Source organism: Rhineura floridana, chromosome 5, assembly GCF_030035675.1.
Source record: "Rhineura floridana isolate rRhiFlo1 chromosome 5, rRhiFlo1.hap2, whole genome shotgun sequence".
NCBI lineage: Eukaryota > Metazoa > Chordata > Lepidosauria > Squamata > Rhineuridae > Rhineura > Rhineura floridana.
Genome location: NC_084484.1, coordinates 180,272,769 through 180,289,079, shown reverse-complemented (window position 1 = coordinate 180,289,079; position 16,311 = coordinate 180,272,769). Strand labels below are relative to the sequence as shown.

Sequence of the window (16,311 nt, the reverse complement as noted above, 5' to 3'; positions counted from 1 at the left end):
TGTGGCCTATGGAGAGTTCCAAGGGCCAGAGAAAAACCTGGAGGGCCACATTTGGCCTTTAGGCTTCAGTCTCCCCAACCCTGATTTAAATTATACTCGTTTATTTATTTATTTATTTTATTATTTCATTTGTATCCCGCCCTTCCTCTCAGCAGGAGCCCAGGGCGGCAAACAAACCGCTAAAAACACTTTAAAACATCATAAAAACAGATCTTAAAATACATTAAAACAAAACAGCTTTAAAAACATTTAAAAAACAACTTTAAAAAGGTTAAAAACATTATTCTAACACAGAAGTGGACTGGGATAGGTCTCAACCTAAACGGTTTGTTGAAAGAGAAAAGTCTTCAAAAGGCGCCGAAAAGATAGCAGAGATGGCGCCTGCCTAATATTCATACTCGTTATTTCTAATATGTATATATCTATACATATAGATTAGCTCATGCAAATATCATACAGATCTGTGTACTCTTTCCTCCTCTTTTTTTAAGTAAGGCATTGCCTCTTTTTTGGCAATGCATAAGTGGCTGCCCCAAGGACTGTCTTTCATTGGTGAGAGCCCAGTTTGACTGATCTTCTGGATAAGTCCTTATTAAACACAGCACCAGGCCCCGTTGGGAAGAGGTGCACTGCACACGCCATGGCATCTGCTATTGGGCTTTCCTCATGCTGAAATAATGAAACCTGTCCACGTTGCAAATTGATCTCCTCTTTGATTCATACGGCTGCAGACACAGTAGCCATCAGAGGCCTGCGAACAAAAGGAATTCACCTATCCCTGTTGCAGAACCTGTATCAAATTCCTTGGCAACCTTACAAACAGCTAGACAAAAAAAGCCAAAAGCAAGAGGATAAGGCCAGGCTATTCACACTGTTCCTTCGTCTCCTGCGCATTCTTTGGAGGTACAGAAGTTAGGGATGATTCTATTGTCTTGTCTCCAAGGGGGCTAAAAAACTGATGTGCATTTCCTGACGGGTCTTGTCAGAATACCCATTAAACATTGATTATATCTGTCTATGTATTGAAGATGCCACAAAACCAGGAAAGGCTGCAAACACTCTCGAGGATAAGCTAAAAAAATTAAAAACAAACCTAATAAACTAGAATGAAGGGCAGAGGGCAGCAGGAAGGTTGGAATTCAACAAGGAACAATGAGACCAGATTGGGTTAGATTCAGACCTTGGCTGCATATGCATCATATATTTAAAGCATATCCTCCCCCCAAAAAATAGAATCCTGGAAACTGTAGTTTATCCTTCACAGAGCTACAATGCTCAGCGCCCTTAGCAAACTACAGGTCCCAGGATTCATTGGGAGGGGCATGCCTCAAATATGTGCAGCCTCAGGCTGCAATTCTTTTATACATTTACAGTAGGGCCCCGCTTTCTGGCGGCCTGCTTTTTGGCGTTCCGCTAATACAGCGGTTTTCAATTAGAGTAAGGCCCCACTCATACAGCGCTTGTTCCGCGGGGGCCATTTTATTGACAGATTTCCACTATTTGGCAGGTTTTGCTTTTAGGCGGGGGTCTGGAACGTAACCCGCTGTAAGAGTGGGGCCCTACTGTACTGAGAATAAGTCCCACTGAATTCCTTCTGAGTAAACAAGTATAGCAGCCCTATGTATGTTTACTCAAAAGTAAAAACCACTGCGTTCAACAGGGCTTACTCTCCGATCAGTGTGCATAGGATTTTAGCCACACTATTTTTAACAAAAGATAAAAATTCAGCCTCCATACACACACACGCATATATACATAGGGATGGAAATATCTGTCAATTTCAGTTCTCTCAGTTTCTAATTTTTCCAGTCTGAAATTGGTTCTCCACATTTCTGCAGCAATTGCGAATGTTTTTTTTTTTTAATTCTTCAGATTTTAGTGCAAATTGCTTCTAACAAACACATTTTTGTATGCAGTTTTGGCTAACACACACATTTTTTAAGCAATCTCTCCTAATGTAATGCATTTTGTATGTTCTTTTCAGTAGTCTATATCTACGCAATTGTAAGGTCTCGTGCTGTCATGCCGTCATGCAGTGTGGCATTGGGGGCAGGGTTGGGCGAGTGGGTGGGTTATCTGCTGGTGGCTGCAGAGGCCTGCAGCAGCAGTGCAGACCACTTCGGCTGTGCAGGTGGCATTGTTTTGGAAGCCAGCGATGGCAGCAGAGGCCCGTGGGGGTGGCGGCGACAGCCTGTGTCAACAGCTGTGCAGGCAGAGGATTCACCCGCAGCAGAATGGAGGGCTGTGGCCTGGGCAGGTAGATGGCCAGTGGCAGCGGCTCAACAGCCAAGGCAAGTAGGTTGGGATGGGGAGTGCCAGTGCCAGGAGTGGTGATAACAAGAGGGAGTGTGTTACTCTGTGTGTGTGGTTGTGATTGCCCAGTGTGTATGTGTGTTGTGGGGAGGGGGGCATTGGCAACCTGTGGGGGGGAAGGGGGGCTTTGGCCACTTGAGTTTTGGCAACCCTTGGGGTTCAGGGGGACTTCTGCTACCCATTGGGGTCAAAGGGGAGCTTTGGCGACCTATGGGGAAAAGGGGGATTTTTGGAGTCAGTACACAGGGTTGGTGAGTGAAGCGAGCACGGGTGGAGCCCCTAGTATATTCGTTTTTATGTACACTTTCCCCTAATAAATGCATTTTTCTTAAAATTGCTTGGTTGGAGAACTGCAAAATTCAGAGAAGTGTGAATTTCGAAGGATGGCAGTGTTTCAGTTCCCATATTGCTTTGGAAATTGCAAATTTGATTGATTCAGCTTTAAATGCAATCTGAAACAAATTTCTCCCCCAAACACATACACGCATGTAGGTGTGGCTCTCCATCCCAACCACAAAGTTCCAGACTGCTGACTCTTCATTTAATCACTGATATCAGGGGAAAGACTCCTACACATTCTGAATTAGGTCTCAAAATACATACGAGGGGAGAGGAAGGATGGTTGTTTCCATCTGCCTTGGCTCATCCTCTGGGCCAAGGAGCCTTCATTAGGGAACTGCTGACAGGGGGAGGTCCGTAGCCCAGTGGCAGAGCATCTGGTTCACACGTAGAAGACTCCTGCCTTAAACTTTGGACAGCTGCTGCCAGTCAGTGTAGAGAGCATTGAGCTAGATGGACCAAATATAAGGCATCTTCCTGTGTTCCTATAGTCCTAAAAACTGTGAGGGGGCTTTGTGGTGTATTGAACTTAGGGTAAAAAAAGGGGGGGTTGCCAGACATTAATGCAATCAGTTTTGGAGGTACTGTGGAATTTGAAAATGGAAATGGTCTGCCTTCAAGTCGATCCCGACTTATGGCTACCCTCTGAATAGGGATTTCATGGTAAGCCGTATTCAGAGGGGGTTTCCCATTGCCTCCCTCTGAGGCTAGTCCTCCCCAGCTAGCCAGGGCCTGCTCAGCTTGCCACAGCTGCACAAGCCAGCGTTCCCCACAACTGCCAGCTGGGGGGCAACTGGGCTCCTTGGGACTATGCAGCTTGCCCACGGCTGCACAGGTGGCAGGGCATGTAACCCCTGAGCAGAGCTTGGAAAAGTTACTTTTTTGAAGTACAACTCCCATCAGCCCCAGCCAGCACGGCCACTGGATTGGGCTGATGGGAGTTGTACTTCAAAAAAGTAACTTTTCCAAGCTCTGCCCCTGAGCCACTCACTGTGGAGGTAATCTTTAGTTGGCCCTTGACGCCCAGGAGACAAGAGCGGGGATTTGAACTCACAGACTCTGGACTCCCAGCCAGGCTCTGCTCCCCACTGTGCTATACCAGTTGTCATGGAAATTGAAGGAATAGAATATTGCTAATTGACATGTTCACTTTTTGATGCATTTTAAGTGAATTTGTTAACTGCTGAATTGTTAGTGTTATGTGTCAGTGTTAGTATAATTTCTATTATATATTTTGATTATGTACTACATCTCTGCTTATTTTCTGTGAATCACTGTGAGCACAAACATAACTGTGGAAAATGTGGTATATAAGTACATGGCTATTTTAAGCTTCCAGCCCCAAGGTATATTAAGAGTGCAATGTCATACAAGGGGGCTAACCCTTGGGTCCCCAGATTCACTGGACTCCAATTCCCATCACTCTTGACCATCAGCCACACTGGCTAGGTTACACATCCGTGTTCTTCTGCTTACAGGTGTCACAAGCGCCTGTGTCCAGGTGACGTGCTCATTTCACTCAAGTTGTGTAACCTATATTGGTAACCTTGAGCTGACCCTGGAGTGTAAAGAAGCTAATTAATAAGGAATAAACAGGATAATTTTCTCAGCAAAGTTGCATCTGGGTAGAAGAAGACTAGGGGAGGGGCATAGGAATGCACAACTCCGTTTCTCATTTTTCCAGCCTTAAAGTCAAGTTCTCCACATTTCTGCAGCAATTTTAACAAAAAAAAACCCTCATGAAAAGTCTTCAGCATTTTCATTGGCGATCACTCGTGGCCGAGTAAGATTGTCTTGCAAGATAAGGTCTTTAACGGTGGGTCCGTAAGTGACTGTGGAGGCCAATTCTGGATCCACACAGCCTCCCACAGTGAGGACATCGGTTTCCAGATGGAAGATGGTCACGATGAGGATTTGCTTGACGTGCCTTCCGCTTAGCTCGTTTGTCCCTTTCGCCCTGTACTCATGCTTCTTCAAAGCCCACAGCACCTTTGATAATGGCTGACCTCCAATTGGGATGCTCATGGGCCATTTTAGTGCAGATTTATCCACATAAGTACAGTTTTGTATGCAGTTTTCTGACAAAACATACACATTTTTGCAATCTATCCTATATTGCATTTTTGTGTGTTATTTTCACCAATATATTCATTTTGCGCACACTTTCCCTTAATGCATGCATTTTTGTTAACATTGCTTTGTTGGAGAACTGCATTGCAAAATTTGGATAAGTGTAAATTTCAAAGGCTGGCTGTGTGTTGGTTCTCACATTATTTTGGAAAGCGCGAATCTGATAAATTCAGCTTTAAATGCAATCTGAATGGAATTCCTACTCACAGCCTTAACTAGCCCTGCTCTAACTGCAATAACACCTGCCCCAAACCAGGTGTGCTTGCTTGCAGTGAGGGATTCTCAGGCCACTTTCATGCCATCTATTTATTCCACTGTTATGCCACTTTAAAGAGCCATGACTTCCCCAAAGAATCCTGGGAAATGTAGTTTGTGAAGGGTGCTGAGAGTTGTTAGGAGACCCCTGTTCCGCTATAATTTTCAGAGTTCTCTGGGCAGAGAGACTGATGGTTAAACCATTCTGGAAACTATAGCTCTGTGAGGGGAATAGGGGTCTCCTGATATGAGTAACACTTGCCCATGAGATGAAAACCAGCATGATTATTAAGGCCTCTGCTGATTTTTAAAAAAGCTCTTTGGAAGGGAAGAACCTTTCCAGGTTCAGTGATTGAACCTGATCTGAGAAGGCATGCTATGAATTTCTTGGAACCAGTGGCATACGAATGAATGCATCCCTGGATTAGTCGGCAGCCTGGCCAGTCATGGGATTTAGAATCGGCAGACAGCCAAAGTGAGAGAGATGTGGTGAAAAATGCCAAGCCTTGCTAACACAAAGGTGGCTTGACCCACACACATGCAGGCTTGAGGCCTTGTTAGTTTGTTTCTCTTCTCCCCTCCCCTGGCTGGCTTCCAGTTAGGGTTGCCAACTAACAGCAAAAAACAAAACACCAAACCCAATTGTCACCCTTCCCTACTCCTGTCCCTTTAAGAGGAGCTTGATTGTAGAAATCATCAGCTGAAACATTTCAGGGCAGATCAAGCTGCTGTGAGAGGCATCGGAGGAGGGTAGTCTTCTTTTTTTAAGATGGTAACTGTGTATTATTTGTGAACTTTCTTAGGGTTTCGCTCCCCTGTCAGGCAATGTATATGTTATATATGGAGAAATGTTCCCATAAGAGCCAAATCAGGCTAGGTTGCTAGTCTGGGTGGCAGCCAGCTGCAAGGCTTCCTCCCACAGTGAGCATCCTTCCTAAACCCACAGGTTACTACAATCTCAGTCCTATCCTGAGTTGTAGAGGATTGCACCCACCTGAGATCTTTTGCATGCAAAGCATGTGTTCTACCATGCTACACACCTTCTCTTAAGGCCCTTCAGGCCCAGGGACTGAATGTGGCCCCATAAGGCTGTCTGTTTGGCCGTCAAGATCCTCCCTGGTCCACACCCCTTCTCAGGCCACACCCCTCATTGGTCTTGTACCTCACCTTCCTTGAGTGCTTTGGCCTGGCTGGTCCTTGAACTTTGATACTGGCCTTTGCTTCCCTGGATGGAGGTCAGAGAGGGATGGGTGACTGTGTTCAGAAGCTAGCCTGCTGTACAACAAAAAAGTTGCAATAATCTTTCTCCACCCACATTTTCCCAGACATGTGGCCCCTGGATGGTTGCCCAGAAGGAAATGTGGCCCTTGGGCTGAAAAAAAGGTTTTCCACCCCAGATTTAAAACTATACGCGGTTTGGGACTAGGGTACCTAAAGAGTGTCAGTGCGTGCATATAGATATCATACAAGTAACAAATTCTGGTGTCGAATAGATCCAGTGAATAAGCCAGGCCAGGCAAGTTTCTTGTAAGAGTCTTTACTGACAAAATACAAAACACAGTTCTCTCACTCCAAACGACTTTCCCCCACACCAGAGCTTCTGCGAGAGCAGCTTCTTATCTTCCAGGTTGCCCTTGCCAACCACCTGCTGGCCTTGAGGAACCTGGCAACCCCTCTTGCTCTGTTTAACCCGTTTATTGCAGGTTTCATTCTCCTCCGAACAAACCTCCGTCTGTGAGTCACATAGATTGCACTACTGACCAACAGCCCTCACCTGGGACTCACAGATCACAAACTACATTTATCTTCCTTTATACAATACAATTCCAATACATATATATATACATATCTTTTTTTTGTTGTTTCCCTTTACAGTCTCTATTTCCATTTCAGGTTTGTTTCTTTATTCATACAAGTTTTACAGCATTTTGTTCACTTTTATTTGATAACACTCATTTATATTTCATTCTTCAATACAGTATTTCCACATGAGATCCATTGTTTCTTTGTCTATTGGACCTTCTTTTTCCCATTCTACAGGATATTCATCTGTCTCATCATTCTTTTGTGTAACGTTAAATGTAAATCTATGAGGTGGTTTTCCTTTTGTTTTTCTTTCTGACCGTCTAACAGTATCCATTTCCATTTCTTCATCACTCTCAATTTTACTTGTTCCTGCACCTGTGTCTGCACTTGTTCCTGCACTAGTACCTGGCTCCTCTTTATCTTGCATTGCCATGTCTTCACTCCTCAGTCTTTTCACAGTACGTTTGCCACTTTGAATTAAGTCAGTCAATGTGGTTCTTAATGGTATTTGATGCCCAAAAGGAACATCTGCTGCTTCCTGCTTGCTTGCATCATCAAGTATTACTGTTTGACTGTCTCTCCAAGGTTTATCTATTACCTTTATGCTTCTACTTAACACTAATTGTTGTTTCTCAGGCAACCAAATTCTATAATATGAATTCTGAAATCCCAAAATACGACCTGCTTGAGCTCTTGAGGCCAATTTACCATGCCTTTTCTGCTTTGAAACATGCACCCAGCATTTTGCTCCAAAACGCTCTATGTGTTTTACCCTGGGTTTTCTTCCTGTCAGTTTCTCATATGGAGACATGCCTATTACTCTGTGCAGAAGACGGTTCTGAATGTAAGCAGTGTACAGAATACATTCACCCCAATAGGTGTTATTCAAGTCTGCATCAGCCAGCATGGCTCTCATTGAATCCTGCAGCGGCCGGTTCCTCCTCTCTGCAGTTCCATTGGAGGATGGTGAGAAAGGAGCAGTGAGACTTTGAATTATTCCTTTCTTTTCTAAACATGTTTTAAACGAATTACTGGTAAATTCTCCTCCTTGATCTGATTTGATATTTTTGATAACAACCCCATATTGTGTCTCTGTCCTCTGTATAAATGCCTTTAATTTATCTTCTGCTTCACTTTTCTTTTTCAACAAGAATACATGTGTAAATCTGGAAAAATCATCTACAATCACTAAATAAAATCTTGCCCCACCTTTTGAGCACTGGAAAGGTCCAGCCAAATCCACATGTATGAGCTGATAGGGTTTAGTGGTAGTACTTTCACAGCTCTTATTGACAGGAGTCACAGTCATTTTTGTTTTATAGCATACCTCACATTCATCCACATGCTCACAATGTGTTAGTTCCAAATCTTGACTATGCTTTGGAGTATTTTTCACTTTCTCAAAATGTGCGTGCCCTAATTTTCTGTGCCATTCATGTATACAGTTTTCGTGTATGTTTTTATTTACTCCTATCCAGGCACACGTGGGTTTATCAAGCTTACTCTCTACTATAAACATTTGGTTCTGTAATTTCCCTTGCATACAGATTTCACCATCTTTTCTCACAAAACATCTATTCCCTTCAAATGTAATTTTACAACCTATTTGAGCTAGTTTTCTCACCGATAGTATGTTATATTTTAAACCAGAAACTAATAACACATCTGTCAATATAGTTCTCAAATTACTTAACCTGAGCGTGCCTCTTGCAATTGCGTCCTGAGTCGATCCGTCAGCCAGATAAATCTTCTCTTGCACTGGCTTTGATGTGTAAAATAAACTAGAGTCTGTGATCAGGCAATTAGATGCCCTGCTGTCTAACAGCCATTTAGAGTTAATTAGTTTATTGTCCTCTTAGTAATAAAGTTCACGCTTGGTTTCCGATGTCCAAAGTCCCTGTTACTTCTCTTCTTACTTAAACAATGTCTCTGTATATGTCCCCGGGACCCACAAAAATAACATATTTTATTCTCTTGCCTGTTTCTTTGATATTGTTGTTGTTGTACAGCCTCAGTCTCCTTTAACTCAGTCCTCTTACTCTTTTGTCTCCTATTCCATTCTTGTTGAAGTTTCTGTTCTACAAAGTCCAGAGATAAAGTTCCGTCTGGTAAAGTCTCCAAACTAGAGACCAGTACATCCCATTTTCGATCAAATGAAGATAACAGTATATAGACCATCTGAATGTCACTATGATGTACTCCTCTATCTTGAAGTTCAGCAAATAATCTACGAAATTCAGCCAGATGCTCTGTCATAGTCACTTCATCTGTAAAACGCATCTGATAAAGCTTCCGCGCTAAACACAGCCGGCTCCCTGCGGTTTGCTGCACATGAGTGGCCCTTAGCTTCTCCCACATTTGATTAGCTGTCGGCTCATTACTCACCAGCAACAGTTGAGAATCAGACAGCCCCAGAGTAATAAAAGCCTTCGCTTTCTCGTCCTTCTTCGTCCACGCTGCTGAAGGAGCTGCCGGAGGGGGGTTTTCTACGACATCATTCAAATCTTCTTTAATCAGAACTGCTCTCATTCTCCATTTCCAGCTGGAGTAGTTTACAGCATTCAGTCTCTCCATCGGCATCCCAGATGACAGGTTTACAACCATGTTGTCCACTCTTTACTTGCCTCTTTCTTGCACTTTCCTTTTCTCTGCAACAACGTCACGTAAACGACTCTTGAACCCCTTACTTTGTATGATAAGCTGGGCCCATAACCCCTGTCGGTGCGTGCGTATAGATATCATACAAGTAAGAAATTCTGGTATCGAATAGATCCAGTGAATAAGCCAGGCCAGGCAAGTTTCTTGTAAGAGTCTTTACTGACAAAATACTAAACACAGTTCTCTCACTCCAAACGACTTTCCCCCACACCAGAGCTTCTGCGAGAGCAGCTTCTTATCTTCCAGGTTGCCCTTGCCAACCACCTGCTGGCCTTGAGGAACCTGGCAACCCCTCTTGCTCTGTTTAACCCGTTTATTGCAGGTTTCATTCTCCTCCGAACAAACCTCCGTCTGTGAGTCACATAGATTGCACTACTGACCAACAAAGAGAAGTTTCCCAAGAGTTGGCATTGGCATCAGAGACCCTGATGGAGAAACAGCTTTTTTGATGGCTGTTCCATCTTATGGAAGAGATATTTCTTTTGTGACCTCCCTTTTAATTTTCAGCAGAGCTTGGAAAAGTTACTTTTTTGAACTACGACTGCCATCAGCCCAATCCAGTGGCCATGCTGGCTGGGGCTGATGGGAGTCGTAGTTCAAAAAAGTAACTTTTCCAAGCTCTGATTTTCAGGATCCTAAGCCAAGACTTTTTTTTAGCATGTTCAAGTATTTTTGTTGCTTTTGTTGTTCTTGCTCCCTTTCCCATTAGTTTGCACAATTTGTCTACTATTATGGCCATTTTGCATAATTTTACTACTTTGCATAATTTATTCAGGTTTTGTAAGCTAATGCAACTCTTAACCCCAGTCACTGAAAATCCTTTCACTCCCCCGCTTCTGGGATTTCAAGCATATCTTCACAATCATAAGGGCTAGAAACTTGCTTGTTTTTCAAAATCTGAGATTTGCCGGATGCCGCATTTGGTGTCTGATACCATTTCCTGTGAAGCCAAACTATGCACGAATCTGCCTTTCTGCAATGTCGTTACTTCGTCCAGTTTTTGCTACTTCATTTGCAGCCTGCCTCCTTTACAAGAAGATCCATGGAGAGAATTCATGCTTATCACTGCAGGGGGTCGGCGTGTAGGTATTAACCTGGATACATTAGAGTAATACCTACGCCTCCTGGTGTAGGTATTAACCTGGATACATTAGAGGATTATCTCTTGCTGTCTGGAACAAATGGTACGAGAGCCATTAAATTTATAGCCATGTATCTTTGTTGTTTTTCAAGCGGTCAAGGGCCAAGAGTGTGTGTTTTACAAAATGATATTTCTTCACTGATCATCATATTTGTCTTGACCTCTCCAGATTGGGGGAAATCAACTAGTCCCTCTGATTCTCTACTACTTCTTTTTTACTTAGGCTTACTGGTCGTGACTGCCGATGTGTTTACATAGGAGTCATGGTTATTCTACGGCAGGTAGGTTGCATGTCCACCCTCTGTTGATAGTACTAGTTTTAAAATATTGCTCCCTGGCTTAAGGAAAAAACAAACACCTGTGGATAAGGGGGTGGATGGGTCTGAGCTGTTTTTATGCACCTCCCATTTTTTGGAGAGGGCCAGTGGACAAATTTACTTCTTGTACTCATCAGCCTTTCACCTGGATTATCGATTAACTAACAGAGTAGAGTTTGACGTCATGCAATGGACTGATCATATTATACGCAACTGGTTTGAGGTGAAACTGCTATGAAGTAAATACATGGTGGCAATTGCAGGAGATCACAGGAACTTAATGAGCCACTTTGCTGAAAAGGCAAAAAAAGGAAGTACACATATGGTGGTCATATAAATTCAGGATATCTGTCTTGAATATGGGCCATAAGATGACAGGCGTTCATGCAGATTTAGACCCCAGGCTGTATGAGTTTATTTACATATTGAAACTGGTCAAACATCAGAGGGAATTGATGTCATTTATGATACAGATAGCATAGGTTCTCTATACCAATATTGGAGATTGGAAACTACCACCAGTGTGATTTGGGAAAATTAACTTTCCAAACTTGTGGTACCTAGTAAACTGACGAGTTGCATCTAAACTGAAGACAAACCTGTGACTCTTCCCCCAGGAAGCTAGCTGGCTTTTAAACTTGTTGGGCTTGGCGGGTTTTTGGGGGGTGGGTGGGTTAAGGAGAATAATCTTGATCATGTGTTCAGCATGTTGTGATGTCATGTGTTCAATGAGTTGTGATGGTCTGATGTGTGATATTCTCTGTAATAGTTCTGCTTTTAGAAACAAATATATTTATTTATATATATTTTCATTATACAGAAAGACATATTTTTTCTCAACCCAGACTAAATGAAAAAGACAGGAAGTGCTTATTGTACAGCTAAGGATGGGTGAATAGTCTTAGGGCCCCTCCAGAAGACCTATTTATTGAGCATTCATCCTGGTTTGCTTGCACAAAGCTTACACAGAGATTAGATTGTATCCGGTCTTGCAGGGTGTTTATACATCTTGTATTTTGTTAATCATTTGTTCATTCTACATTTTTAATGCATTTTCCCGTCACTTTCCTAACTGCAAAAAGTCTGTTTCTTTTTTTTTAAAGTGGATTTATATTTGTTCTGCATTAAGTCTGTCCTGTCCCATTTCCTCATCAGACTGCTCTTTAAAAAAAATTAAAAATTAAAATCTCACATTGAACTATTCATAAGGCAAATCCATTGCAATGGTCGATTTGTAAATGCACACATATTTGTGATTCAGCCTTTAGCTGCATTTTTTTTTAAAAAAAGATCAAGCTTCCATATTGTCTGGTGGCTTTATATCCTGAATGGTGTTGAACAGGCCACTATCTTTTGGCCTAGAAGAAATGGATCTTCTTTCAAACATTTGCAATTTCTTCCTTCTAGCCTACCTGAGAGGCTGGTTGTAAGAGTAAGGCTGCATGCACACTATACAGCACACAACTTCCCCCAAAGAATCCTGGGAACTGTAGTTTCCCCTCATAGAGCTACAGTTCCAAGCACACTTAACAGACGACAGTTTCCAGGATTCTTTGATTCATGTGCTTTAAGGATTCATGTGCTTTAAATGTATAGTATGTACGCTGTTTTAAGATTGCTTTACCCTCCCATGCAAGACACCCTAATCTCCCTGGAGGAAGGCTGTGATACAACATCAATTGTATCTGATGCCTTTGTGCATAAAAGGAAAAAGGCTGAGTGTTGATTGAAAATGAACAAAACTCTCAACGAACTAAGAGAACCAGTAGAGATCTATGGACTCACCCTGGCTCTTTTTTCCTTTCTGCATTATAAGTTTAAAGAAAAGCAAATCTTGTAGGACAATGAAGGTCTGTCATGAGAGAGCCAGACTTACCATCTTTAGTGAGTGGCAAATCATCCGCACTATACATTTATAGCAGTATCATACCACTTTAAACCGTCATGGCATCCCTCAAAGAATCCTGTAGTTTGTTAGGGTGCTAAGTGCTAGGAGACCCCTATTTTCCTCACAGAGCACCGATTCCCAATCATTTGCTTTAACAATCAATTCCTCTTCTCAGATCTTTTGTTTTGCGCCAGCTGAACATTGTTGTGCAAGAGAGCCCGTATAATAAGCAGGTTGCTGGGGACTTTGATGCACAATAGGTTGCACAAAGACTTTCTGCTAGTGCTACTGTTGCATTGGATTCCTCTGTTGAGCAACATTAAAACCCATCTGTCCAATAGCGCAAGAGCCCTTGTGCTAGAGAACAGAGAATGCTGGATACGGCCCTATAATTGAAGTAGGAATGTACTACACCTCGCCATACTCGGGAACAAACTGTGACCAGGTGACCTGCGCAGTCCAGATACTTCCTGTTGAAGGGCAACTCAGCCTCTCCTGATCTCTCTTTTCAGGGTTCTTCATCGTTCCACTAGACATGGACTGAACACCCTTGAAATAGAGGACTGTCCCCTGTAAAGGCCAGGATTGACCTGGCCACACAGACATGGGGGCTATAGCTGAGACAAAAAATGGTTGCAGAGAGAGGCCAAAGCAGCCTTTGCCAACCCATCAGGGGCTGATGGCAATTGTAGTCCAAAACATCTGGAGTGCAATGGACTGGCAAAGGCTGGGCGAAAGGAAGGTAAGTTGCTGGTAAGGGGTTGGTCCCATCACCTCTGAAGCTGGGGCCACAATCCTATTTTTATATGTGATGGGGTTCAGCCGCTGCCCTCGCACATGAAACAGAAAGATACATAAAAGCAGCAGGTACACAATCAAGGGCTCCTTCCGATGACGGGAGCAGACTGAGGCCGGTGCAAAGCTGTTCAGAACTGTACCTGTTCATACAGAGCTGAAAAAAAAAGCCTTTTCTTCTTTTTGTTCCTCAGATAGAGCAGGGTGTGAAAAGATTTCCCCTTTTTTTAAAAGAAAGAACTAAAGCAATAAGGAAATAAATTCTTTACAAGGTTGCTGTGAAGGTCCCTTTAGAGTATGCATGTTAATTAATTGATTGATTGATTGATATCCTGCCCTTCCTCCCAGGAGGAGCCCAGGGTGGCAAAGAAAAGCACTAAAAACACTTTGAAACATTATAAAAACAGACTTTAAAATACATTAAAACAAAACATCTTTAAAAACATTTTTTTAAAAGCTTTCAATATTTTTTTTTAAAAAGGTTAAAAACATATTGTTTTTTTTAAAAAAAACGTTTAAAAACATATTAAAAAACAATTCCAACACAGACGCAGACTGGGATAAGGTCTCCACTTAAAAGGCTTGTTGACTTTCTCATGTGTGGTATATATACTGTAAGGGTTGCCAGGGCCCTGCTGGACACACATGGGATGGGCGTCACGATGTCATAGGGTGAGGCCATGTGATGTCACCAGGAAGGGTTTTGTGATGTCACTTGGGCTGATTTGATTTCTTAGACTGGTATATCACTATATACTAAAGCCTGAAAGACGTCATTTACTATATATATATATTATAATAAATGTACTTATCATTACATTTATATCCTACCAAGGAGCTCAAAGTAGAGTATAAACATCCCCCGCCCAACTTTATCCTCACAACAATCCTGTGAGATGGGTTAGGCTGAGAGACAGTGACTGGCCCAACGTTACCCAGTGAGCGCCATAGCTGTGTGGGGATTTGAACTCTGGGCTCCCAGGTCCCAATATACAGGACTGGAACAATAACTCTTGCAAAAAAAATCCCACACACACACATAAAGCCTGGACTGAGTAATTAAAGAGTTGCCAAGTATTGCCAGGTGAGCTGATACCTAGAGGCGGCCTGGGATGTCTTGACAACCTTTGGCACAGCTTGCTGGTACATGCTGAACTTATACCCAATGTTGGGATGTGTCTTACCATTACGTCACACTTTTTCTTTATAAAGAAAGCTCACATGGCAACTCTCAAAGTAACACAATCCAGGTAGAGGGGAAGGGCATGGCAGAGCGCTTGCTTTGCATGAAAAAAGTTCCTGGTTCAATTGCTAGCATCTCCAGATTGGGCTAGAAGAGAATCCTGTCTGAAACCCCGGAGAGCCACTGCCAGTCAGTGTAGACTGCATTGAACTAGATGGACCAATGGTCAGTGTAAAGATGCTTCTTACATTCCTATGTACTGCAATAATCTAACTAGGACTCGGTAACAGAGCATAGAAAACTGTTGCAAAGCGATCTCTCGTTGCTTCCACTGACCTCTTTATTGAGCATTCAACCTGATTTGTTTGCAGGAAGATTAGAGGGGATATTGGCTATTTGTTGAGCATTCATTCTGATTTCTTTGTGGGGAGGTTAGATACAAGTGTTATATTTTCCCATCACTTTCCTTATTGCAAAAAGTCTGATCTTCTGGGGGGTGGTTTGTTATGCAGGACCCCCCATTCAACTGTAAATGTGCAACACGATTTGCAGGTTTGTGAGTGAATCCCATCTGAAGACTAATGACAGTCTGGAAGTGTCCTCTGATCAGATAGAGTTTGCATATCCGTTCCTAGCTGATAACAGGAGCGCTACACCACTGTGGCAATTTAATGCACATTTAGGGTCTGGCTTGTGGAGGAGGGCTGGATATGAAAAAGGAAGCTGTGCCCCAACATTATGTGCCCATCTCCAATGCCTGTGCTCTGGGCAGATTTCGACTGGACATCAGGAGAACCTTCCTAACTGTTAGAGCCATACGACAATGGAACCAATTACCTGGAGAGGTAGTGGGCTCTCCGACACTGGAGGCCTTCAAGAGGCAGCTGGACAGCCATCTGTTGGGAATGCTTTGATTTGGATTCCTGCATTGAACAGGAGGTTGGACTTGATGGCCTTAGAAGCCCCTTCCAACTCTACTATTCTATGTATTTATTTATTATTTTATTTATATCCCGCCCTTCCTCCCAGCAGAAGCCCAGGGCGACAAACAAAAGCACTAAAAACACTATAATTGTAAATGTACTGCCTTCAAGTCGATTCCGACTCATGGCGATCCTATGAATAGGGTTTTCATGAGGCTGAGAGGCAGTGACTGGCCCAAGGTCACCCAGTGAGCTTCATGGCTATGTGGGGATTTGAACCCTGGTTTTCCAGGTCGTAGTCCAACACCTTAACCACTTTAAAACATGATAAAAACAGACTTTAAAATACATTGAAACAAAACTACTTTAAAAACATTTTTTTAAAAGCTTTGAAGAGATCTTTAAAAAAAGGTTAAAAACATATTATTATTTTTTAAAAGGTTTAAAAACATATTAAAAAGCAATTCCAACACAGAAGCAGACTGCCTCCAACCATTAGTAGCCAATGGTAGTCTAATTCTCCATGACTTTGTCTAATCCTCTTTTAAAGCCATCCGGGTTGG

General features: G+C 42.7%; 1 protein-coding gene across 1 annotated transcript in view; it reads left to right on the top strand.

Annotated features, from left to right (window-relative positions):
- Window positions 1-13,505: 13,505 nt before the first annotated feature.
- MYO7A (myosin VIIA) overlaps window positions 13,506-16,311 on the top strand; it is a 158,961-nt gene continuing 156,155 nt past the window's right edge. The window contains exon 1 of the mRNA XM_061629024.1: window positions 13,506-13,589. Coding sequence (XP_061485008.1) covers window positions 13,527-13,589 — 63 coding nt within the window. The 5' untranslated portion in view covers window positions 13,506-13,526. The remainder of the gene's footprint in view (window positions 13,590-16,311) is intronic.